Source organism: Brachionichthys hirsutus, chromosome 21 (genome assembly GCF_040956055.1).
Source record: "Brachionichthys hirsutus isolate HB-005 chromosome 21, CSIRO-AGI_Bhir_v1, whole genome shotgun sequence".
NCBI lineage: Eukaryota > Metazoa > Chordata > Actinopteri > Lophiiformes > Brachionichthyidae > Brachionichthys > Brachionichthys hirsutus.
The window spans coordinates 3,403,200-3,428,504 of record NC_090917.1 but is presented as its reverse complement, the minus strand read 5'-3'; the positions used below and the strand labels follow the sequence as shown (position 1 = coordinate 3,428,504).

General features: G+C 45.8%; 2 protein-coding genes across 2 annotated transcripts; both read right to left on the bottom strand.

The window, feature by feature from the left end:
• Window positions 1–955: 955 nt before the first annotated feature.
• Window positions 956–8,218, bottom strand: st6galnac (ST6 (alpha-N-acetyl-neuraminyl-2,3-beta-galactosyl-1,3)-N-acetylgalactosaminide alpha-2,6-sialyltransferase). The gene is made up of 9 exons (XM_068754349.1): window positions 8,067–8,218; window positions 6,456–6,750; window positions 5,107–5,272; window positions 4,230–4,404; window positions 3,919–4,057; window positions 3,713–3,816; window positions 3,504–3,587; window positions 2,420–2,519; window positions 956–2,175 (listed from the first exon to the last, which is right to left on the bottom strand). Exons 1-9 carry the CDS (start codon window positions 8,213–8,215, stop codon window positions 2,005–2,007), a joined length of 1,383 nt encoding a protein of 460 aa, XP_068610450.1. The 5' UTR covers window positions 8,216–8,218; the 3' UTR covers window positions 956–2,004.
• A 3,941-nt stretch (window positions 8,219–12,159) lies between these two features.
• cep131 (centrosomal protein 131) lies at window positions 12,160–21,778 on the bottom strand. The gene is made up of 26 exons (XM_068754486.1): window positions 21,587–21,778; window positions 21,375–21,469; window positions 20,547–20,658; window positions 20,318–20,454; window positions 19,900–20,004; window positions 19,593–19,772; window positions 19,363–19,480; window positions 19,132–19,248; window positions 17,490–17,673; window positions 17,299–17,396; window positions 16,990–17,169; window positions 16,681–16,872; window positions 16,323–16,460; window positions 16,099–16,224; window positions 15,894–16,010; window positions 15,640–15,669; window positions 15,175–15,277; window positions 14,759–14,960; window positions 14,541–14,648; window positions 14,194–14,311; window positions 14,004–14,078; window positions 13,605–13,747; window positions 13,322–13,499; window positions 13,052–13,248; window positions 12,358–12,418; window positions 12,160–12,231 (listed from the first exon to the last, which is right to left on the bottom strand). Exons 1-26 carry the CDS (start codon window positions 21,776–21,778, stop codon window positions 12,160–12,162), a joined length of 3,378 nt encoding a protein of 1,125 aa, XP_068610587.1.
• Window positions 21,779–25,305: the final 3,527 nt, after the last annotated feature.

Genomic DNA, 25,305 nt, shown 5'->3' with positions numbered 1-25,305 from the left:
ACATGGTACTATTTTGTACTTTTTATTTTTTTTAACCATTATTCTTTTTCTTTGTTGCTTTACGGCATTCCTAATGGGCAGCAAAGGAAGACATTCAAGCTCGTTTCCCTTCAGTGCAAATGACAATAAACACTTTGGATCCTTGAACTGTGGTAAAACTTCTCCAGACTGCCAGTCCGATCCACACTCTATAATCCAGCATCCACGTGATCAAAGCATTGTGACCTTTGTGTCTTGAATAAAAAGTCATGCGCGTTTTCGTGACATTCTGGCAACATTGCAAACCCTGACTCATGGCTTTGGTAACTCCCTAAAGCATGGGTCCGTCATGACGATTAAAGATGTGAGTACCAAACTCGGTTTTGCTCCTGCTTTAGTTTGCGCACAGATCATGCCGGCGCCCTTTGTATGTTTAAAGAAAAATCAACTGTTCATGAGACTGCGCCGAATCAGCAGGTCGTGAAAATACGGTATGATAAGAGTTTCCTGGCATAGTTTGCAGGGGGGCAAAATGGCCCTGGTATCGAATCCCACTACGGGAATGAGGTGGAGCAGGGGCAACAGGGCGGGCCCGGGGCACACCTGGGCGCAATGGAGTGGACCAGTGGACCAGTGGACCACTCCATTCGCCCAGGTAAGGCCCTAGGCCTACCCCGCCACCCCCACGCCACCCCCACAGTTGGATGCAAGCCCAGTTCCTCCGGCTGTGAGTCGGTAACCCTACCGACCACGCCACCGTACGGGTGAGGAGACCTGAGGTATTACTAAAGTCGTACCTGTCAAATAATAAGTTGATATCTCAGACCACAGCGTGTTGTACTGTGTTGCTATGCTGTTGTGTTATGTTGTGCTTTTTCCTTTTGTGTTACGTGGAGTGGGCGTGTCTCCGACCAGGCGACGTCGTACTGGATTCGAAACCAGTGCCCCTGGTCTAAAGTCAACAATGATGAGATGAAATCAGTTTTATTTCATACAGAACAGATATTCTGTTACACATTGTTAAAAAAAAAGAAAGCGATCCAGTATTTTAGACGCCTGGAACAGTTTGTCCGGAAATGTATTGATTTCATATGGTGCAAAATAAAGAAAATTAAATACATATATTCCCTGATTTGAGCGCCTTTGGTTTCTTTTCCCTCCATTCCTGTCCTTCAACAGGTTTTCATGCTACGATAAAATGAGTAAGTTAGTACAGCAATGTCTTTGAGAAAGTCATGCTACAGCCTCCCCTTTGAGATCAATGGCAACAGTTAAAAATTCACAAACTTAATGACCCTTCCTGTTCACAGTTGAGCGGCGAATCCAGGCATTGCGGCTAAATAAAGCCGGTCGTCATCGGTGAGGTGGAAACATTGCTGAAATTTTCCCTTCTGTTATAATGCTCCATCCCACAATAAGAAGGCATTGAAAGGCCACTAGAGTCCACGCAGCGTTCTCGTCACAGTGTGGCACCAACAAAATAAAAGCACGGCGCTTGTGTGCTTGGAGAAAAAACCAAAACTTAAGAACATAGAAAAATAAGTTAATTCTGATTTTGTTTTGAAAACATGTCAGTGAATTTTACATTTCTGTGTAAAATATAGAAACGCAGACAGACTTACATAACAGAAAATATTCTGAGGAAATGTCAGGGTAGAGCCGAGCCACTGCCAGCAGTGCACTAAACTGTCTAGGGAGGAGCGACAGGATATTTAAAGCAAGTGGCCAACTCAATTGCAGTCTTGTCCCTTACACAACTACAAATCTTAGTACATCCCCAGTCATTGCGGTTTTGGAGTTTTGAAACATGAAACGATCTGGCAAGGAACTGGGTTTGTTTTTAATCAAGATAAATGCAACTTCTGGGAGAGTGAAATGCATTTCTGACAGAAACACACTTCCCATAAATAAGAAAACCTCTCCTAAATTTCCCGTTTCTCTCGACTCGGAGAGCCGTTGATCCGATCTGGAGGGTGGAGATCGTCACTTTTCCGGTAACGGCGTCACCACAGGTCGCCCTGACCTTCACTCGCGCATGTACAGTCGTATGAGGCCGGCTTGGTGCAGCTGCTGCCAGAGAGTCATTTCCATTCGCAGGTCGTGGTTGATGAAGAAGCCCACGGGGCGGTAAGCGCTGTCGTAGTAGTGGTCGGAGTACTTCCTGTAGTCTGGCGTCATGAAGCCGTACGCACTCACCTTAAATCAAAGGACAAAACACAAAGGCCACAGTTGTGAATCCGAATGTCCAAAAGTCTATTTTCAGCATTCGTGAGCTGATTTTGACAAAAGCTTTCAGTCACGTGAATCGTTCCATTATTGCTTTTATCACATAAAAGACTCCCGACAGTGCATTGCATTTGAAGGGGCGACTGTGTACAAAGAATTAAAGGCATTAAATGAAAGGGTGACTGATAGTAAATACTGTGACGGTGAATCTCACCTTGTCACAAGTGTGCAGCGCAGCCAGCAGCATCACAGCTCCTGTCGACGGACGGTAGATGTCCTTATATTTGGTTTTCAGAGCATTGGAGCGAAGGAATCTGATAAATAGAGGTTGAACAGCGTGTCATAAATCAATCTGTCTCGTCCTCTTCTGCCGTCTGTCTGTCAGTCTGTGGGAACTTTCCCACAGCGCTCTGGTTTCTGCGTCTCTTTTCATCTCATTTCCAGCTACCGTAATTGCTGAACTATTATGCGCACCTGTGAAAAAGCCGCACCCACTGAATTAAAATATATATATATTTTGTACTAAAATAAGCCCCACATATTCGTAAGCCGCAAGTGCATTGAGACAAATGATATTTAACGGAACACGGCTCGTAACGATATCCGCAGCAGGTCTCCAAGGTGAACAGCCTCTGGCATGTTAGATCAAGGTAGCTGTAAGGGAAGTCGGCAAATCAGATCCGTAACTTCGGGATAAGGATTGGCTCTAAGGGCTGGGTCGGTCGGGCTGGGGTGCGAAGCGGGGCTGGGCTCGAGCCGCGGCTGGGGGAGCAGTCGCCCCGTCGCCCTCCCCTCTCCGCCCGTCGGAGGCTGCGCGGCGCGCGCGCCCGCCTGGCGGGGTGTCCCCGTCCCCCTTGCCCCCGTGCCCCTCATCCTCCGTCCGCGGGAGCGTGGTGCGGCAGGGGTGGGGACGCCCGGGAGGTCGAGGGGGCGGGTTCCTTCCCCGCTACGCGGCGTCGGACGCGCCGCCGTACCCGGTCCGGCGGCGGCGACTCTGGACGAGCGCCGGGCCCTTCTCGCGGATCTCCCCAGCTCCGCGCAAGCGGGGCTTTCCCTCCGGGCGGGCGGGCGTTAATTTTGTAACGAAAATAAATAGGCTTCAACGAAACACGGCTCGTAACGAAAGTGGGAAAATATACGTAAATTTGCCGCGTCGTTGCATAAACCGCAAGGTTCAAAATATTGGAAAAAAGTAGCGGCTTGTACACCGGGAATTACGGTATTTGAAATGCAAACTGCACTTTTCATTCCGTTCACCTTTTCTCCACGTAAAAAAAAAAATAAAAAAAAAAGCTCACCTGTTTCTGAGGTAACGGATGAAATCCGGGTGGTACATCTTCAGCTTTTCCGCTGACACGTCCTTTCCGAAGAACTTAAGTGGACTGTGGATGAAACGCGACATTACGCAACAGAAATCATACGAGCAAAAAAAAACTAGACAGGAGTTCTTTGAGATGCGTTGCATTCCGACCTTCGAATGATTCATCGTTATGAAAATGATGCTTACTCTTTGGAATATTCAGGTCCTCTCTCAACTGGAGCGTGCATGACCGCAGCTTTCATCAGCAGATAATCCCGATCATGATCTGGCAGAAAAATGTACCTCGTTTCCTGTTGGATGGCAGCAGAACTCTCAATTCTCTTTTGCTTCCAGATTAAAGCATTTTTCTTTTTCTTTTTTTTTGAATTACGCTTTTCAATTTGTCGCCTCACCTTAGAGAGAGGCGGCCCGCTGTAACCGACGCCCGCGTAGCTCCTCAAAGAGTTCATCAGCGTGTTGGTGGAGAACGTGTAGTGGGTGGTTCGAGATCCTACGTCCTGCTCAAAGCCCTTGATGATGGCTCCGTTGGTCCTGAAGTAGCCACAAACACAAATAATAAAAATAAAAAAAGACCACTCCACCGTGATCAATGAACCTCCTGATCCTGATTATACAGAAATAACTCCCATGATCCAAGGCGACCTCGTCACACCACATGCGGAAATACAGGAACGTAGGCTGCGATCCACGAGTTAATATCTACCTGAAAACATAGTGATGCTTGTCGATCTCCTTCCCTTTCTTTGACTCTCTCAGTATCCCACCGTTCCCAACCACAGCACATTGGACACATTCAGATTTGTTGCTGCGCTCCTTCCAGTCGTCCAACATCTGCCAGTTAGCAGATGAGTTGAGGAGAGAAAGCGTCTCCACCAGAGCTGGCGACACAGACAAACAATGCATCGGGATTATTTATCTCACTCTCAAAGGCCTCTAAAAAATACATTTTAATTTACAAGAGCATTGACTTCTGGAACTGCACCGACACTCACAGTTTGCATGCGGTTGCAATAACAGGAAGCTACAGTTACCTCAACAAGATAGATATGAAGCACATGCCCTCACGAAATTATACAAAATAACTCTGCATTATCCTTCAACTGTAGTTTTTATAAAGCTTTAGATGATTTTCAGTGTCTACATGAATGCTCTGGAATTTATTTGGCCATCCGTCAATGCAATGCGGCATTTTCAAACTACAGACTTGATCTGGAATGGATACTTCTAGTGTGTTGCAGACTCTGTAATCATAGAAACCGAAATGCATGAGAACTCAGGGGTGTTTACGTCGGAGGTGCACGCTCATCCTGCAAAAAGAGCACCAACCTATTTACTAGAGCTGTCGAGAGCAACATGTTTTGCAAGTTTAAGTCGATGTGAAATGAGCAAAGGTCTTAGATCAAATAGAGAGGAAAGACAAGTAGTGGAAACGAGCTGTGTTTCAGATGCTTGAAAGAAAGACAGGAAGAGTAAACACACAGACCAAATAATAAAATAAAAAAATATCATAAATTATTTTCTAAAAGAAAACAGGGGGGGAAATAAAATTGAATAAAACTGAAGCAGAGAGAAACTCCTACTTGTGTAATCGACGCCTCCCCAGCCGTGTGCTCCCGGATAGCGGCTCAGACGCTGGTGCTGCTCCGGAGTGACGTGTTTGGCCCACTGCAGGACTGGAATGTGTTTCAGATATTTCCCACTAAATTCAGTTACTGTGATCCGACTTCTGATTCCATCCGGGCAGTCCTGGGATTGGGCGGGTGTGGGGGGGGGGGGGGGGGGGGCAACAGATAACACAGGCATGTTATCATCAGGCACAGTGTCTTATCTCGGTTCTGCAGGAACATCAGTGTCCCACATCAGTTTGTTAAAGTTGACTTCAGGACGCTAACTCGTAAATGCATTTGTCAACGAAACATCCTCTTTATTAGATAAATAACGCATTTCTAATGCGTGAAATATAAAAGCACGTGCGAGCGAATGTCTCGTGTTGACAGGGTCCTCTGCTCCGGTTTTCTGTGGAATAAGTTATCCATTCCTGTTTTTGTGCACATTCTTGTGTAACAGCTCAACACCTAATGTGTCGTTTGACTGAGGTGGCAAGCCTTTAAAGCCGGTTCAAACCAAAGTACAGCTTGTCCATGGAAGAGTCACATGAAAACAATTGGGATCATGTGGATGCATTATTACATTCAGCACTATAAACACTCCCATGAGACGTTCAAAGACCATTTTTTAAATTGTATCTTGTGTTTTTGTCACCTTCCTCCTGCATTTCTCTCGGTGCAAGAAAGGGATTAATCTTTCATGACACGTTCAGGAAATTGGAAGCGGGTGGAAGGAACGGAGCCAGGCTGTAGGCTTGAGACGTAATTCTATTTTCTACGAAACATTCGCTGGGGAGACAGACCCACCCAGTACAGCGCCACGCATGCAGCCTGATGAAAACCAGAAATGTTCTGGTGCTCCACAAACGTATGGGTTGATCACATGACTCCGTTTTAAAGATGTCATTATTGGTCCAATCACATTTCCTATAGCTAAAATGAAATCAGCAGGCTTTTAAAGAGGAGAAACGCAGGTTTGTCATGTTGGAGGTTCCGCCTCTATTTCCTCTTTCCTCTAATCCCAACCATGTAATCTTTGATTCTGCAAAATCAAACTATTAGTTTAATAATACCTCATTTGCATATTTTTTAACAAATATTATTGATGCAAGTAATAAATAGGGATGCTTTTGTGCTGTTTATTAAAGTTTCACCCAATTCACCTGCAGAGTCATGCAAAATAAAGAAGTCTTATAATAAAATAAAATAAAAAGGGCATGACATGAATTTCCAATTAAATTAACTTCAAAATAAACTATAAAGAGCTCTACTCACAAACCTTTTACATACAACCGACGAAATTCTGTAAAGACACAACTCACCGTTTGTGGTGGGATATCCTCACTCATGTAAGCGTCTCCGATGAACGGAGGCTCTGTTGGCCTGGCTGTGGGCTGGCGAGGTTTTGGCGTGGCGTCTTCGGAACCGGCCCCGGGACCCAACTTTGACACACCCAGGACATTGTCATCGGCTGGTTTGTGCTCAGCGCCTTTGGATGTTTGCGTGTGTTCATGAACAACTGCGAGCTCCGGGTGAAAGGTGGAGGCCGGGGGCGGATGGGTCCGCTGGTCACCGTTAGTCTTTCTGTCGAGAGGCTCCTCGGAGTCTCGTGAGCTGCTGTGGAAGAGGACAGGACAGGATTTGGCGGTGAGCCCAGCAAGTCACCGTTGGACATAAATCTCATGAAAGCTTTTCTCTCTGCATGCAAGTCAGTATGATGAACTGTTGCTTCTTGATGAGGGTCAGAGGAGAAGATTGATGCTGCACTCATGTCTGTCCAGCAACAAATCGCAAATCAATGAGCGTCAGAAATATTGTTATATTTTTCTCCATTGTTTTGTCTTTTAAAACAAAAGAAAAAACCAATTAAATGTCAAATTTGAATTGGGTTGTCATGTCGCATCACAGACCATTAAAAAAAAACACAAGGATTAAAAAAAGAAGCTACAGGCAGAAAGTAAGCAAGATATTCAAATGGATATTTTTTCCCCCTGAGCTTTCAGATGAAATAACAGCCTTTTGAAAGCAACACCGACAAGATCCACAACTGAAACAGGCCTTTTGTGAAACAGCCATGTTTTCCACTTTTGCTCCCCGACCTAATGCATCTTATCTGGGCACGCTAGCATTTAATCCTGGAGCATTGCCTGCTATAACAAAGCTTATGTTTCACAGACGCGTGTAAGACACCACCGCCGGTGGAATGAGTCCACAAGTCTTTTTTTCCTTCTTCTTCATTAGTGCAGCTGAAGCACTGTGTGGCTCCTTTGTTGAATCCACAATGATACAGCCAGAAGAGAAATAAACGCTGGTTACAGAAAGACATGGAACTGTTCAGAGTTTAACCCTTCGATTCCATTTTACTGCTGAATAATTGCAGACTGGATTGAATGAATGAATATATTTATTAGATAGAATGTTAGCGTACAAGTACAGTCACACAGTAGCATGTATTTCAGTACAAATAGGTCAAACATCCTGTCTAAGAGGAGCATTTCAAAAAAGCCCTTGCGGTCTTGTTTCCGTTGATTAAACTGCCTGCTGCTCATTTTAAACCAACGTGAAAATATGACGTCACAATGTAAATCTGAAGTCGATGGCCATTCGTCGTGCTTGATACTATATTGAACTAGAAAAATAGTCGGAGCGCAAACCTCCGCCAAGCAGCTCATTCCCCTCGTAATTTGGGTTTTCACCATCCACATCTGGATCATCATCAAAAGGGTATAAACTGTTCTTGGTATGACAGATAAACGCTGGCAAAAACATGATGGAGGGCAGGAATAATCTCCAAATCAGGCTCGTCTGGTTGCTCATTAACCTAAGCCTGAGATCTTAAGCCTAAGACTTTCACCCTCATAGCCATCGTCTCATGTCATAATACTTTGATTACCCTGTTAGTATATAAATGAATGAGGAGTTCCTCCTCTCACCTGCTCATTCCCGCTGCGAAGCTGTGGAGGTGTTTCAGGGGCACCGTGGACCAGGACAGAGGCCGCTCCACGTTCACACACAAGATGTAGACGCACAGCAGGGAGCCGATGGTCAACACACCGAGCACCAGACCCCTCTGGAGGGCCATCCCCGTCAGCGGGCGTACGACCGTCAGGCCCCCTGCTCCATCTGCAGGAACATGAGGGGGCAGAGGATGGAGACAAAGGTGTTGTCCTCCGCAGGACAGCTTTCTGTCTGTTTCTGGTCACTCGAGGGAGGGAAGCAGGGAGGGAGGAGGGGGGTCAGCAACGGTGGGGATTTAATTACTGGGATCTGGGCTCCACTCTGGGCTCCTTTCAGCACAAATAGTGAAAGGGAGGTTGAAAGAGTTGAATGGGGAGGGGGGGGGGGCATGAAGCGTCAGCAGTGTCTCAAATACTCCGCTTTTACTGAAAACGTTGCCCCCGTCTTTGAACACACCGAGTGCAGGGGCGATGGCTTTTTACATCCTGTTTCATTTATTGTTTTCCTGCCCGTTTTTCTTTTTTTTTTTTACACCCACAGACGCAATAGAGGAACCGCTGCAAGTTTGTCAAGATGGTTGCTCAATCATATTTAATCTATAGACATTTGTTAAAACACAATATAATCAACCGAGTTGTGAGATATGTGCTCGCTCAATCAATTTTATAGAAGTAATAACTGTGCTTTAAAAAGCCCATTCACTGTTCAACTATATAATAATGGAGTCGCAGCACTCCAACTTATGGTTCTGCACATTCTCAAATGTTTTTGGAGTGTTTAGACCAGAGAGCGGAAGCCCATTCGTGCGTTCGGGTAGCTGAGGACCGGACACATTACACAAGACAAACTAAATGACACCTGTAACTGATGAGGAAACCAACGCAGGAAAGCAGAACGCTCATTTGCAGGAAATCTATTCTTGATGAGGTCCAACTGAACCACTCATCAGAACGTGGGGACATTTCCAACACACAAATCCTCTACATTATTTCCTTACTAGTGAGACAGAAAAGAGAAAATAACAGAGTGCACGGATGACAGTAAAGGGTGATGATGTCTGTTCCCAGGCTGAGCCTAAATAGGGAATGGAAAGAATGCGTAGCAGTGATCCTGTGATAAACTCAGCTGCCACCGGCTCAGATCTCAGACCTGACAGGGAAAGCCAAGGAAAGAGAAATGTTCCATCCCTTTAACTTTTACTTGAAATAAATGCCATTAAAGTGAGTAAATAATCTGAGCGGGCGTATAAGAGGTCAAGCCAGACGCGTATGCCTCAGATTGTGACAAATCCCATGACTCAAATCCTGTCCGGAGTCAGATGACACGACCCCCTACCCTCTCTCTGTTCCTCACAAGGAAGAGAACACAAAATGAACGAGCTCGTCTTCTCACCATCAGAAATCCGGCGGGGTTCTTCGGCCTCAGCTCTTCATCCTCATGGTCGTAAGGCAGACGGATCCAGAGTTGCTGCTCATCGAGAGTGAAGTAAGCACACTGGCAGTCTCAGCACTGTATGGGCGGGACCTTTGTGAAATGAGCAACAGCTGCTGGCTGCTGGTCAACCCCCTCACTCCCAAGCATTGGAGGAGGGGGGGGGGGGGGTTACTTCAAGCTGCAATAAAGTTAGACACCAGCAGGCAGCTCTGAGGATCTCTGCTATGGGGGAGAGCCTGTGAGGACACACACACACACACACACATCCAGACCTGCGGATGTGCCGTAAAATACACACCCACGTTACAAGAAAGAAAAATCAGCACAAATTTACAACACAAAAGTCATGACAGGAAGACATCAAGAGTCGTTCACCCCCCCCCCCCCTCCCCCTGTCAGCTGGGCCCTCAAAGCCATCTCCGGCTTCAGTTCCCTCTGAGAAAAGAAAGGGAATACTCCGAAAGGGGAGACACGTTTAGGTGCGCGCCAGCGGTCTGGAGGAAGTGAGCTCGCTGAAGGGCAAGGAGAGAAAAGAAAGAGAGGGAGGGGTGAATGAGAAGTGGGTCAAGCTGTGGCCTTTATTCCAGATGTCTGGGCTGAAAGACCCCCCCCCCCAGAGGTGGTCTCCTTAAAAGGCATTGAAGAACAAGGAAACTCAAAAATATACAAATCAGAGGAAAACATTTCACTATTCATTTCAAAATGTTTCTGTATATAATTAATCATTTTAACACGAGAGAAAATAAATGATGTCTGTGTAAGACGGATTTCATCAAATCTGTAAGCCCATGAGTTATGGGCAGAGGCAGGGAGGGGGGGGGCAGAAACAAAGCAAGCAATTGTCTTGTGTCCCCCCCACAGTGAAGACAAACGATGAGCAGTGTGTCTTTCCAACAGTCTTTTCTTTTTATTCTCTTTCAGTCATCTACACAGTTTTCAAACCTCTGAGAAAAGAAAGGGAAGCGAGAGAAACGATAATAATAAAAAAAAAAAACAAGACTAATAGGATATAAGAAAATGGTGTGCAAGAACTAGAGAGTGTAGAAAGTCGGGACAATGATCGATGGGGATTGCCTTCACTGGTGCGGCAAGGTGTGTGTGTGTGTGTGTGTGTGGATTCCACGCCGCCGTGAAGCCCGGTGATGTTTGGCGCACAAAACTGGGAGAATGATGGAACTGATTGTAAATGCAGGTTCGTTGATTATGCGGCAACCTGTCCGGTTTGATGAAACTACAATATCCATAAAGCTGGACTACAGTGAATACTACCGTTCCACTGCAGGACGCGTCACGTGGACAATAAAATGTCAAAAATAAAAATACTGAATTTAAACCATCAAAAAAAAGGCTTAGTTTCGTAAGTTGTACTTTTCAAAAGGAAATAAAAACACAGTTGACTTAAAAGAGACCTTTAACAGAAATCACGTCAGAGTGCTGAATCGGAAAATAAATAAAGACAAAAGAATAAATATTTGTCTGATATGAGGTCTGATTTTGAGGCTCTGGCTCGTTCACTTCTTGTTGCGCCTCGATAACAGGCTTTCCTTCAAGGTTTAGAGTTCCTCTCTGTCGCTCGTTACACACCCCCCAAGGCCCAACTCGTGCTAGCGACTGGACTTACTGAGATCTTACCCACAAAGACTTTCAGTGCCTGTGAGAAACATATTCACCATTTTTAAGGGTTGAGAAATAAAAAAAAAAGCAGAAACATAAAAAGGAAACGTGTTTGGACGACAGAAAAGACGGGCGGAGAGTCTCCATGGCTTTTACCTCTGCTTGCCCCCCCTCAGACCCTCCAATCAGCCGGCCCTGTCCCAGCTCTGTTTTCCTAACACCCCCCCCCCCCCCCCCCGTTCCCTTCTTTCTCCCTCACATTCAGCAACACACAAAGGCCCCCTACAATCATCTGTCTCTGCTCTCAAACATCCCTCTTCACCCGTTTTCCTTTTCGCTACCTAAACTTTCCGTCTCTCTCTCGCGACATCCGATACGCTCTCTGCCTTCCTACGTCTTCCACACTTTGGTGTCGGACATATAAACCGACCGTTCAGAGCTGGCTGGTCAGAGCTGCAGAGAGGGAGCGGTTACAGATCCTGTAATTAGCTAACGCCTGTGGGGGGGGGCATTACTAGACTGATCTGTGAGTCTGTCCTTTATACCAACACAGGCCTGGGCTGGTTTCAGCAACATCTGGAATCATTCTCTGGAGTAGCTCCGTGGGGAACGAGGCATTCCTGCTTCTGATGACTGCAGGGTGGGGGGGGGGGACACGGACACACACACACACACACACACGAAACCTGCAGAAACCCTCCAATACAAATGGAAGAAGAGTGAGAAGTTCATCCATAGTCTTTGCATCTGGTTCCTCGTGGTCTGTGGTGTTTAGGGAACTCCTTCATGGCGCGGGGGGGGGGGGGGGGTATTTTGAGTCTCAGCGCATTTCCCCATTTTTCATTTCTTTCAAACAAGGTAGAACAAAGTGTAGTTTGTTGTTCGACACTCGTTCCGCAGGTTCTGTCTTGTAGGCATGAATAACATCCAAAAGGCAGAAGGGAGGGGGGGGGGGGGGGGCTTGAGCGACGCATCACAGAGTGAGATGGGGACAATGGAGGGACCGGGACTTCCTGTCCATCACTTCCCCAGCAGCTGCTTCCTCTGCTGTTCCCACAGGGCCTCCAAGTGGTCCGCCCTCTTCAGAGCAGCCTATCAGAAGACGGGGTGATATTTACACACGCCGTCAGTCGTCGCTCTACAATAACAGAGTTTTCCAAGCGTTCATGTTCTGACAGAAAGACGCTGCCCCCCGCTTCATTTCATCTGGCCCCTCACCTCATGCTGCTTCCGGAGACTACTGACTGTATCCTCCTTCTTCAAGATGGCCGACTTCACTCTGGCAAATCACAAGAAAAAAAAAAGTGGACCTTGAAATGGGTCCTTTCTCAGATGATAAAGAAGTGCTGCGTCGTCACCCTTCCCATCTGACGAAAACCAAACAATGACTGAATCCGTTGCCTCCCAAATGGTTAGCGAAATCTGTTTCAACCCCCCCACAGGAGCGGCCACGGGTTTGCCAATCAATGATCAAATCAACTTGGAGTTTGGATTTGGTTTCATGAGTACGGGCATCTGGGATGCATTTTCACACGAGTCATTTTGTTCTTGGAGAGTCCCAAACAAAAAGAATCTAAATCAAATAAATCAAGTGAAAGCATGAATTGCTAACCCAACCCATGCAGAGAGGCCAAATTAACAGTGATTGTGTATTGCATGTTCATCTCTGCTACAAGGCCCCCATTAAAAACTCATCAGTGAGTCACACTGGACTAGAACAATAAATGCGGATTCAATTTGTCCCTGATTTGAGTTATAAATTAAACTGTTCTAGCTTCTAAATAAAATACTCATCGTGTTTTTGCGGATGGGGGGGGGATCTGATGTAATATAACATGTTCACTTTATAGATGTATGGAATACAACAATATGAATCATTCATTTGATCTCATCGGTCACCCTTCATCCGTACCGTGTGTGAACTTCAGCCAGCTCTTCCTCCTTCTCCCTCGTCACCCTCTCCACCTCCAGCCTGAGCCTCGCTCTCACTTCGGACACCTCCACCTTCATCCTGCGGTTCTCCTCCTCTGTCATCACCAGCCGATCAGCAAACTCCTGCCTGATCACCTCTGCCAGGCTGCGCCGCTCGTCCACCAGCTTGTCCCTGGTCTGAAATAGTAGGAAGTCGAGCGGAGCGACGGATTTTCGGATTTTTACAAATTATCAAATGAAAGTTTCTTACCTGAGCAATGTCTTCGTTCTCCTGCTCTTTCTGTCTTAGCAGGGCCCCGAGCCGAATCAGCTCCGCCTCCGTCTCCAGCTGCCGCTTCCGCAGCTCTCGCTGTTTCTCCACGGCGGCCCTCTCGGACAGCTCCAACTCCTTCAGCTCCGTCTCGTATTTTTCCCTCACACGCTTCACCCTGAGAACGGCGTGAATTAATGGTTGAGTGCTGATCGGAAACATTTTCCAAACCAAGGTTGTGCAAAAGGCAACAATGTAATGACCCGCACACACACACACACACCTGTTGTCAGCCGCCCTCTCGCATTCATCTTTGTCCTTGCTGGTCTCCTCCTCTAGCGTCCAGATGGCGAGCTCGATCTCTTTGTCACGTTGCTTCCGTAGATCTTCTTTGAGCTGGCGCTCACGGCTCAGCAACCACACTTCCTGTGGACACACAAAACATGCATGCTGTCTGCCATGGCTGCGTTCTGATTTCACACACACACACGCACACATGCTCAGGTTCAGGTTTTTTAGCAGAGAGCTCACTGCTTGATCTTTTTCGGTAGCTTTCACACCTTGTCATTGCAACGCCTGCACTTCAGACACAGATCTAGAGCGAGGCGGGCGACCCAGAGGCCGACGATGGCCTGTGAACACACGGGGGGCGGCGCTGATTTGTAAGAGAATGCCAACAAACCTCTTTTTTCTTGTAGTTTTCCTCCCAGGTCAGCCTCTCGCTGTCCAAACGTTCTTGCGCAGCCTTCACTTCCATCTAGTCACGCAAACCACACTCGATTAGCAAGTTCTAGTCCTGCAAACTGCCTTGACCTCATTTACATATATAGTATTTTATATCTCTTCTGTTCAACGCCGTCTCTACTCATCACCTGGTGCCTCCTCTCCTGCTCCTCTCGGCTCTTGTCCAGCTCCTCTCTGAGAGCTTGTCCAGCCATGGAGCTGTTCTCCTCCAGCTGCCGCCGTAGATCCTCCAGCTCAGCGCGCTGCCTGTAAGACAGACAGAGCAACCCTGAAAAGGAGCGCCACGCTAATTCCTATAGAAGTCGTTGAGTCAGTCGGGATAACGAACCCAAATCTGCATTCTGAAGGCAGATTTAAAAACCACAAGCATTGAGGAGAGCCTGGATGTCGGGGGTTGGAGGAGCTTCTTTTTATATGGATGTCTTCCGAACGATAAATTATTCTGGTTCAAGCTTTTGGAATGTCAGAACATTACCTTGCAGAAAGTTGAGCCAGCCGCTCTTTCTCCTCAGCCACCTCCTTGTAGAGGCGCCTCCTCTGCTGCTGCAAGGACAGCTCCTCCTCCTGAAGCTGCCTCTCATATCTGACGCAGGTGTAAACACACACACACACACACACGTAACTGAACGGTGCTGGAAAAATAAAACAATTCCTAGTTTACCATGGTTACCATGGTTAGCGTAGCGTGCCTACCTCTGTTTGGCTAGCTCCCTCTCTCCCTGACACTGCTCCTCCTTCTGACTTTCCAGTTGCTGACGGAGCTCTTCACACTGACGGACGTAGCGCTGGGCTGCACGGTCATCCGCCTGCAGCAGCTCCGCCTCGTGGAGCGTCCGCAGCTTCTTCAGCTCCTGTTTGTGCTTGGAAATAAGCTTCTGGATCTCTGGTTCCAAACCTGAGAGCGGCAGAGGTACAGACAGCTGTTCATGTTCACTGGCGAGTATCAGATGTCATCTATTCCATGCCTGTAACGTATTTTTTATTTTTAAATCAATTCACCATGTGGGATTTCAGATGCAAATAAGCATCTACCAGGTAATTGATAAGAATGCATCAGTTGTGTGTAGTCTCAACTCTGAACATCAGAGTTAAGACTGTGCTTACACTACCTTTGACGGTGATCTCTTTAATCTTCTTGGTTTTCTCGTCAATCCACTTTTCCCGTCGGATTTTCTCAGAGGCGCTCATCAGCTCTTTCAACTTCTTGATTTCCTGTCGAGAGATTAAGGTAAATTTATGGTGATGCCGAGCGATGAGAACCAGTGTCTGTGTTATTTTGTGGGGACAAGGTTGGGTTTTCACATGACAAAAGAGTACATTCGAGAGATGTGCATGTTACAGGACCAAGTAGTGAAATGGGAAAACGGAGGTCAAACCAAATCTAAAAACATACAGCAATGGAAAATGTCATTTTTTATTCTAGAGGTGAATGAGACAAGAGTGCAGACACTCACATGCAGACAGACTGTCCAACAGAAGTTTTGAGGGACATGAAAAAATATGAAAGGAAAAAAAAGAATGGTAGAATAAGAGATGATTGTTCCAAGCATGACTGGGCAGAGGAAAAAAGTTACCTCGCACAATGGACCCAGAATTTGCCACACCTAAAAGCCAGGGAAAAAGAAACACACACACACACACACACGGACAAAGAAACACAGTAAAGAAGGGTGGCAAAAAACCGAGACATGAGACGGTTTAATAAAAGCAGCAGTGGAAAAAAGCAAAAGGCGATCACACAAAATGCAATGCGGCAGCAGAACTTATTCGCAGTGAGTGGCGCATTATTATGGTTCTTTGGCTCCTGAGCAGCGATTACCCGTCTCACCATTTCATGCTGTTCCTGCATTTGTGCAATCTTCTTGGTGTACTTTTGGCCCACCTGCTTCAGTTCTCCCACCACGCCTTCACAGCGTTGACTTAGAGTCTCTTTATCATTGATCAGCTGCAAAAAACAAACATAATATAGACCACAGGCATAAAAGGAAGAAGAAGGACGTGGACACAGCTGGGAATCGAGATTGTGTACCAACCTGATCAATGAATGTCAGGTGCCTCTGGATGGTGGCTTCGTATTGTTCCTTCTGGAGCTGGAAGTTCCTATTTAGCTCCTTCTCCGTGTCCTTTATGTGTCTCAGCGACAGTTCCCTCTGCTGAGCCTGACGGGCGCAGAGAAGAACAACCCAATTCAGTATTTTAAACTTTATCTCTATAATAACGTGTCCAGTAATGCGTTTATGTTTCCCCCCCCCCTCACCAGTGCCGTTTGAAGCATGTTTACAGCGCGCTTCTTCTCCTCCAGCTCCATCTTGATTCTCATCATGGAACCGGTGACCTCAGCAGCGGTGGCGGACGCCTGCTCGACACCAGCCAGCTCCTCCTCCGAAAACACCGCCTGGCGCCACACGGGAATCACCGCGGTGTCGATTAAATCGCAAAACATAATCCGCAGAGACTTGAAAGAGCCTCACACAATCATAATATTCATACGCATGTCAAGATTCTCAAATGGAGAAGCAGAAGCTTGTTGGATTATGGCCCAAAACTGGTCTTAAAAATACACGATACACAAATAAATAAAAAAAATGGCGCCTCGTGGCGCTCGAGACACTGACCTCCCTGTGCGACCCTGAAGTAACAGAACGTGGTCTCTCCTGCTCAGATTTCTCCATCTCATCCAGGAAGTTCATGATGCTTTGTAGCTTCGCCTCAGAGAGCAAGGCGCCCCCATCTGGTAGCTCTGGGCGGTGACTCAACTGACCATGACGCTCCAGATTGTCCGTGGTTAGAGAGTTGGAGTCGACGTCCTTTAATGAGAAAACAAAACAAAGAGACCGATTACAATCATTACATACGCTTTTTTGATATATTCTTGTTATGGACAAAATGAAGACGAGCAGCCGAGCAAAGTGACGCAGTCTCACTTCATCGATCCAGGCGTATTTGTCTTTGCAGTAACACTTTGGCTCTGGCAGTCTCTCTGGCTCTTCCTCCAACAGCTTCAGGGTGTCCAGCAGCTCGATGAGGGTGGTTTTAGATTGAGCCCTGCTGGTCGAAGCTCCCTGCCGCTGGTCCTCCACACTCACTGGCCTCTGCAGGATCTCCTGGAACGTGGAAAACACCTGCTTACATTAGCAGAGAATAGTTGCTTATCTGCAGTTACTGCTTCAACATTTTTATTTTTACACCGGCACATGGAAAACGGATGCAGCTGAAAGATTTCCGCCACTGACCTGGGAACACTGGGAACCTCTGCAATTGGACAAAGCTGGCGAAACAGCTCTGAAGCTGGAGAGCTCGCCTAAATCAGCTGCAACATTCAAAATGGAGTCTGCGGAAACGGATGAATCAAATTCTTTGTAAATGTAAGGTGGACAATGCGTAGTAGAATTTAGCGTCATCATTCATAGCGGGAGACACGGACCTGTGTTTTTAGCCTTCACATCTGTGGGTGATATTGGGCCGTTCTTGCTGAGGGAGGCTGGAGTTTTGTTAATCAGAGTAAACTTGGGTGGCTTCTTGCGACCAGCCACCCCAGCGCGTCTCACATTTTCCTGCTCCACAACAGCAACATGTGCAGCTGCATGGCTCCTTTTCTGCTTCAGCTCCTGGACGTCGCCACCAGGGGGAGATAACATACAATAAGACAATTTGACTTGGTGCGTCGTCGTTGCTGGCTCACTTTGAAAACACTCCCGTTACAATAAAGTATGCACGTTAAGTTTATTCACCTGTGGGGAAGCAAGGAAGGCCAGACGAGCTTTCTCCTTACGAAGCAATTTCCTGTCATTTTCCAGAACCTGCTTTTCCAAGCAAATTTCGACCTGTGCTCTGTCCTCCTGGTCCTGTGAGACGAAAGGGAAGGCCTTTGTAAAATGTCCACAGAGATAAAGAGAATAAAGGCAGTGGGAGAGCTAAGATAAAGGGTTCATTCACCTGAGAACACTGAGAGCCTCTGTTATTGGACAATGCTGGAGAAATAGACCTGAAGCTCATCTCACTCAAATCAGTCACAATATTCAAATGAGTATCTGTGGAAGCACACAACTAATCAATACCTTTATAACAATAGAATCCAGTGGAATTATTCATGTTCAATATAGCTGTTATTGACTGATTTTAAGAGATCACAGTTATTCTATGCAACAGTAACAATAAACATCAAAAGAACTATCAGAACTATACTATGAAGACCTTTTATATCCAGCAGATGTCTATTTCTCAAAAATTGTTCTTTATTTTCCCGACCAGGAAAAGAAAGCATCTCAAAATGACTCGAATTGACTGAGGATGTAGCAGGTTTTAACAACCCAGAGCAGAGCCATGCAGACCTGTGTTCCTAGCTTTGGCGTCTGTGGGTGACAGGGGGATGTTGTTGCTAGGTGACGCTGGACCTCTGTTGGTGGGAGAGATCCTGGGTGGCTTCTTGCGTCCGGCCACACCAGCCTGACTCCCGTTCTCCAGCTCCATCGCGGCTAAATGCGCTGCCTCTGCAACCCGGTGGGCCCTCATCTGCTGTAGCTCCTGGACCACACCACAAAGGGGAGATGGAAGACAATGTAGTAAGCCATCACATTTTTAATTATGTGCTGCATATCAAGGGTTAGGGAGTACAAAGAGTATAAGTGCATGGCCTGATGATGGAGATTTGCAGGCCATTGTGTCAGTGTTTTTATAGAACTCTTATTTTAATCCGTCTACGTAGTTAGCTGGAGTTTCTGCAGCAATCGATGAGATAAATAAAAGACTTTTCAAGACATTCATTTCTTGCAATTCAATTTTTAAAACAAATAGGTATGAATGATATTAAGGAGCCTCAAAATTATTTTGCAAAATGAATGATTGAGAAAAGATTAGACAGAGATTACTGGACTTTTGTTACATAAAGAAAACCTTGGTAGCATGTTAGCAAGTTAGGAGCTTGACAGATATTAAGGAATAAAAGTTAGATATCTAAGCTTCTACTCCCTCAGTTTTAAATGTGTTTTTTTTAAAACATCTCTCTTGCAAGTCTCCAAAGTTCATGGAAATCAAAGGCTAAGAGGGCTCAGAGCAAACAGGGTCACCTGGATGGCAGCAACGCGAGCCAGACGAGCTTTCTCTTCACGAATCTGCTTCCTATCCTGTTCCTTTTTCTGCTGCAGCTCCATGCATCGGTCCTCCTTCATTCTCTCCTCCCACTCCTAAAAGGTCAGATACATAAAGTTTTAAAGCGGCAGACATAGACAGAGAGGCACCAAAGCAGCTAAGAGGAAACAAAGAGTGAAGGAGTGAGACAGCCTGGGACCGATGGATACCTTTCGTTTACTGGCGAGGACTCGTTTCAGCGCTGCCTGATTTGTGTATCGTCTCTTAGAGTGGCGTCTGTACCATCGCTGGATGGTGACTGCGGCTTGGTTCACCTGCTGAATAAACCTTCAAATGTAAAAATAAAAGAAGCTATTTACGAGAAAGCACACAATTCAAATCAGAACATTGAAATCCACAGTGTTGAAGCAGCCCTCTAAAACAGCGCGGCGGGTCTGACCTCTCAGCCTCCTCCTCAGTGACCTCCCTCCTTCTAGACAGGACGGGGCTGCTGCGACGGGCTGACACTGGAGACCTATTGTTTGAGGTGGCGGAAGTTGAAGAGAAATTCTTCTGGGATTTAGTCAGGGAGCCACTCTCCACTGACGCCTCATCATTTGCTGTGGCCTTCAAGATGTTGCTGAAATAAAATGAGGATTTGGAATTTAGAGAATTCGAAAACAAAACCCTTGAACATCGTAGCTCACCTGAGAGGAAATGGAAACAAAATAAAATCAGTGTAACCATGTAATGCAAGCGGGACATACTTAAAGGATGGCTTCTGGTTGGAGCTCTTAGGTGTGAGCGGCTTCTCAGAGTAGTTGTTGTGCAGGATAGTGGTGACAGAGTTCCCAACAGCCCCCTTGTTGCTCCTGGAAAAATACCAAAAAGGTACAATGACACTCTCCCGCAGCAAATGTTTCAGCGTATTTAGAATGCCACTACAACCATTTTTCAAATCCAGCCCCTGAAGACGTGGCAGTAACTGATACAGCGCATTCTTTGACCTCCACATCAATAATAAAAAAAAATGTCTCAGTGTGTGGGTGGAATTCCTGAAGGCAGTATCAGCTTCCTTGATAAACAGGGATGAAACACGAGATGCAAGTAGCTATCCAGAATGCTGCAGTGGTCACTGGGCTGATTTTTGGTTTATCTCTGCTCAGCCGTGTGTGTGACAAAGACCCTGCTCCCCTGTTGTTGGCAGTGAAAGTCGCAGCCAGCGTGATGCCCGGCTCTCTTTTGTACTGGCTGGTGGGAGAGTCCGCGCCGCCAATGCTGAGGGAGCTTGAATGTAGGGGCAAAGCTCTGGGCTGATCGTCCTTAACCAAGGGAAACATTCTTATTACAAACTGGATTCCTGTCACGTTCATTAGACAGACGGAGATGCGTTCAGTAAGCTGATGGCAAATACCAAGATGTTCCATGTTGTTCTGTCCGGGGACGCCTTGCTGAGGCTGCCCACTTTCTTACGTCCATCTGAGCTGCTGTCAAGGAGGGACAGGTAGTCGTCACCCCGGCCCTGGCTGGGAATGCACAGAAATCATCCACAAGTTCAGCCTGTTATTGCTGAACTAATCTGGTAAAGATTGATCCTACAGTCAGTATTTGCATTCTAAAAAAAAAAAAAACAGACTGTAACGGTAAAACCTGTGAACATAAAATCAATCTGGTGTCTGTGTGGTTGTCTGGGACGATTTTGAGCGCGTGTGTTTGAGGGTGTGTAGCTGTGTGGGGGAGCAAAGCCAGCTGGCCCAATGAAAAGCAATCTGACAACGCTATTCAAGCAGCGCATTCCTCTACTTTTTCGCTTTGGAATAGCGACGCACGGAGGAGAGAAAACTGCAGAGAGAGAAAGAGGGGTGATAAGTGACCCACTAACTGCTGACAGATTCAGACAAATGTAGGGGGCTTTAAAAAAAAAGCCTCAGAATTTAAAGCCCCTCTGCTCCGCATCCTCAGAGGCAGTGAGGGAAGTGTGGGGGGGGGGGTTGCAGCAGCTGCCGGACAATAGAATCAGAATGTGGCGCACACACACTTCTCCTTTCACTGGCTCCTGGTGGTGGGGGGGGTAACCTGACCTTAGAGGTCCTGGCCCCTCCCCCTTAAACCTGGGACAAAAGCAAGTTCTTGCACCCCACGACCGTAACGACAGCCACCCAAATTCCCTCACATATTTATCATGCAGCCGCTGGCACGCCACGATTTCCGTTGTCCGAGACTGCCAGCGGTATTTCTGTACCTTAAACCGTGGTTGGCCTGCTGATGAACCTGAGTGGTGCTGTTGGACCGCCTCAGGTTCTTGATGGAGCGGGAGCTACCAGTGCCGGCATCACCCTGCGGATAACAAAGGATTTCTTTCTGAATTGTATGTTTGCAAACATTACACATCTTCATCATGGACAACATTATAAAAACCTGTTGAGATTGGTCTGACTTTCTCGTCGCGCTCACCAAGGTGTTGCGTTTTCCTCTGCCGTCACTTGCACACACAGAAACTGACACGGATCGAGAGAAGTGTTTCCCTTGCTGCGAGGCACTGATGGGTCTTCGGGACATAGAGAGGGGGGATCCTGACAAGGTTAGGTCCAGGGCCTCTCCAGAGACTCCAGGTGGGATGGATGAAGGGCGACGTGCTGCGTGCATCTTCTTAAATGCTGGAATATGGCAAAAAAAAAAAAAAAATAGGGTTGTGTTTAAAAATCACAAAAGGCCATGTGCTTCTTATTTGTCCCAGATTCAGAGGTTACAAGTACAACAACAGAGGAAACAGAAGCGGCTTTGCCCTGGTTGTCTCCCACAGTAACCAACAACACAGTTTTACTGAAATCAAAGATGTGTTTGATGTAAGCTAGGTACCAAAATAATTGTGATAAAACCGTAAATATTATTGCAACATACCGAGTTTATATTTCTCACGCATAGCTTAAGCGTAACCAAAACAAATATGCAACACCTTCCAAGGTATTTGTCTCTGATCAGATTTAACGATGACAGGTGTATGCTAGCTCTGTTAGCTAACGCTACCTTCTTCCCATCGCAGTAAAGGACGACGAGGCATAAAATGCACAGCAAGAATCGTAATGTGACGGCAGACAAACAACAACAACTAAGAATACGCCATAAGCTAACGTCAGAGAGCATTTGCGCCAGCACCAACATATTAGTTGGTTAAAAACGCCATTGGCAGCCTTGTGGTTATTACACCATTAATAACGGTATTTATTAAAACGCTGTCTTTGAGTAGGACAGATTCATTACCAGAAGCAAAAACGGGATGTTCCGCAAATACAATATTTAATTTGCTAATTTCACTTAATCGTTTCAGACAGAGCGAACCATAAGAATATCCCTCCGTTGATTTTGATTTTGAAGAGGCATCCGATTGTGAAAGCAAGCGTTTTGAGCAAACAGTTCGCTTCTATAATATTACTCAAAACGTGTCGGTTGCGTCGCATAAAAGTAAATGCTAAATGCTTACTTCATAAACTGGATGGCGGCATCGCAGATATTACCTCGTACACCTTCACAGCTGTGTTAAATATCGATAATCCAGAGAAAGTTGACTCAAGATACGGGGAGCCAAAGAATGCGAAGCGACAACGCTAAATTCTCCCTCTTCATGCGCGATTGGTGGTAAAGAATGTATTTCCGATGAGTCGTGCATGTGATTGGCTGCCTGGAGCTGTCTGTAGTACAACGGGGCGTCATCCAAGTTCGGTTGACTTTGCAAAAAGGAGGCGTGATGGCAAACAGGCTTTTTTCCATGTTATTACTGGGAATAACAATTTATGCACAGGAAACAAAGTTTCATTCTTTATTAAGGATTTGCTGAAATTAACAGATTAAACCATTTAAAGAACAAAAAATAGGCTTATTATTTTTAGCACTTTCTCAAGCTCTAACCTTTCAAAATTAAGACATCCCAAAATTTGAACATTATAAACTCAAACAGCACTGACAGGCATTTTAATCAAACAGTGCCTCATCATATGGAATGAATTATTCGTACTAGTACGATGTAATCCAGACATCGTATTAGCTTCTGCCGGAATGGTTTATCTTCTTTTGAACTCTACGGCTGCTCTCCACACATTGACCCCTTGACTGAGGGTGATGTCTTCCGATAAAGCCTCGAGCCCCAGCAGAGGTGGAAGGTCTTTCTGCTCCAAATGACCCTCCAAAATGGACCTGATGCTAAAGACAGCAGGGAACAAATCAACAGTTAGCACTGCTTCTATTGTTTTCACTGCAAGCATTCCTATCCATTTCCCTGGCCAGCTGCTGTTTCAATAGAAATGCGGCTAAGGGGATGCCACTTAAGCTCCTTTCCCTTGACAGATGGTTGCCTGGAGCGGTCACTTTTTGGCTCTGGATATCAGCAGGCTCCAAATCCCACGGGAGAGTCACGGGTGAGACCCCCACACTTTACCCTGACATCGGTTAACATATGTTGGATATATTTATTTAACAGGAAATTGTGACCACTCTATCTGGGTCAGCTTTAATCATGGTAGTTTTATGTATAATTTTTTTTATGAGTAAACATAAACATGCATTTTATTATTTCTTTTTTTACTTTGTGGTGATGATGCTCATGCCTGTAGCAGAAAGTCAGTCAATCAAAATGACACGTTTATGAACTCATTTGGGACAAAAAAAATGACAGAGCTCCATCCATACCAAACACGATCATGATGATGTTTCTCAGAGCGTCTCTGAACCTACAGGTTTCTTGATTCTACGAAAAACAATCCTTCTCCTTCCTTGCGGTCTAGTTCCTACAACTTGGGCCGGGAACTCCGTCTCGCCTGCCGAGGATCCCGGAAGCACCGCCCTGGGATCACCTCGGGGAGGTGCAGGGTTCCTTCTTGATCGCACATTATCCAGGAAGGCCTCCGCTCCATTAAACCTGGCTGTCAGCTTGACGAGATGCTCTTTAAGACCATTGAACTCCTTGTAAAGATCTCTCAGGGCATCTGACAGCAGTTGGATCCTGAGGCCGGTCATAAAATGTGCTCTTCTTAATCACAGAGTAAAGATCACTTACATGCACGGTAGTGTTAGGATGATATTAAAAAAAAGAGGTGAATCTTAATGAAAAAATGTAATAAGTGGATATTGAAAATGAATATGAACGAGTCCTGACCTTCCGTAGTCGGGCAGCACCGTGTTGGGATCGTGTAGCAACAGGTTTTTGACCTGTGTCATGATGGAATATTTCCAGTTGTCCAAAACCAAAGAGAGGTTGGCACAACTTCTGGTCTTCATTCTCTCTGTTGCAGGCGAGGAAAACACAGAGCAAGTAAAGTTGTCCATCAAAAACACATTCAGTACAAAGATGAACCAGTTTTACATTTTAGCAAACTGTGTGGGATTAAAAACAGTTACAACACAATGGAAAAAGACTGCATTACCATTGTTTTAAAACAGAAGAGCTTTCGGTTTACACTAGCAGAGAAAGAAAGAAAGAAAATGTAATAATTAAAATAAGCTAATTAAAAATGACATTCATGACAAAATCTACCTCTGTATTTGTAGCCCAGTCCATCAAATATGATGAAAAATTCAGGCTGAATTAAAAAATCATTGCTGTGAAGAAATGCAAGAACTTTACTCAAGTAAAAGTACCATGTATACAGTATTTTCTTCCAGTACGTAATGTGGAAAAACCCATTATGCAGAATGAATAAAGCACAAGAGAATAGAGAACGAGTACGTTGTTGTTGTTAATGGAATTTCAATGTCTCTTTTAAGGAGTATTTATGACATAATTCAATGGTAAAATAACATTACACTGGATGTAACATAGGCATAAAAAAAAACTTTGCGTTTCAGCTGAAAATCCTCATCAGTAAATAAAATAATAATCCCCGAACCTAAAACTGACAGAGTAAATGTATTTGCTTTACCGTTAACCAGTGGGTTCCTATGATCCCACTCTGGGTTCTGGTCTGCTTTCTGTTTGTGAGCAACACACAGAGTCACCAATAGGATGGACAGAACTCCAGCAGGCTTCATCCTGAAAGCTGCAACTGGAAACACACACAAATGCACGTCTGAGAATGTGAGCCCGAACTACATTTATTCATACAATTAAAACTAAAGAAATGAAGAAAAGCTTCATTTGCAGTGATTTAAAGGGAGAACACTTACCTGCAGAGACAGTCGAA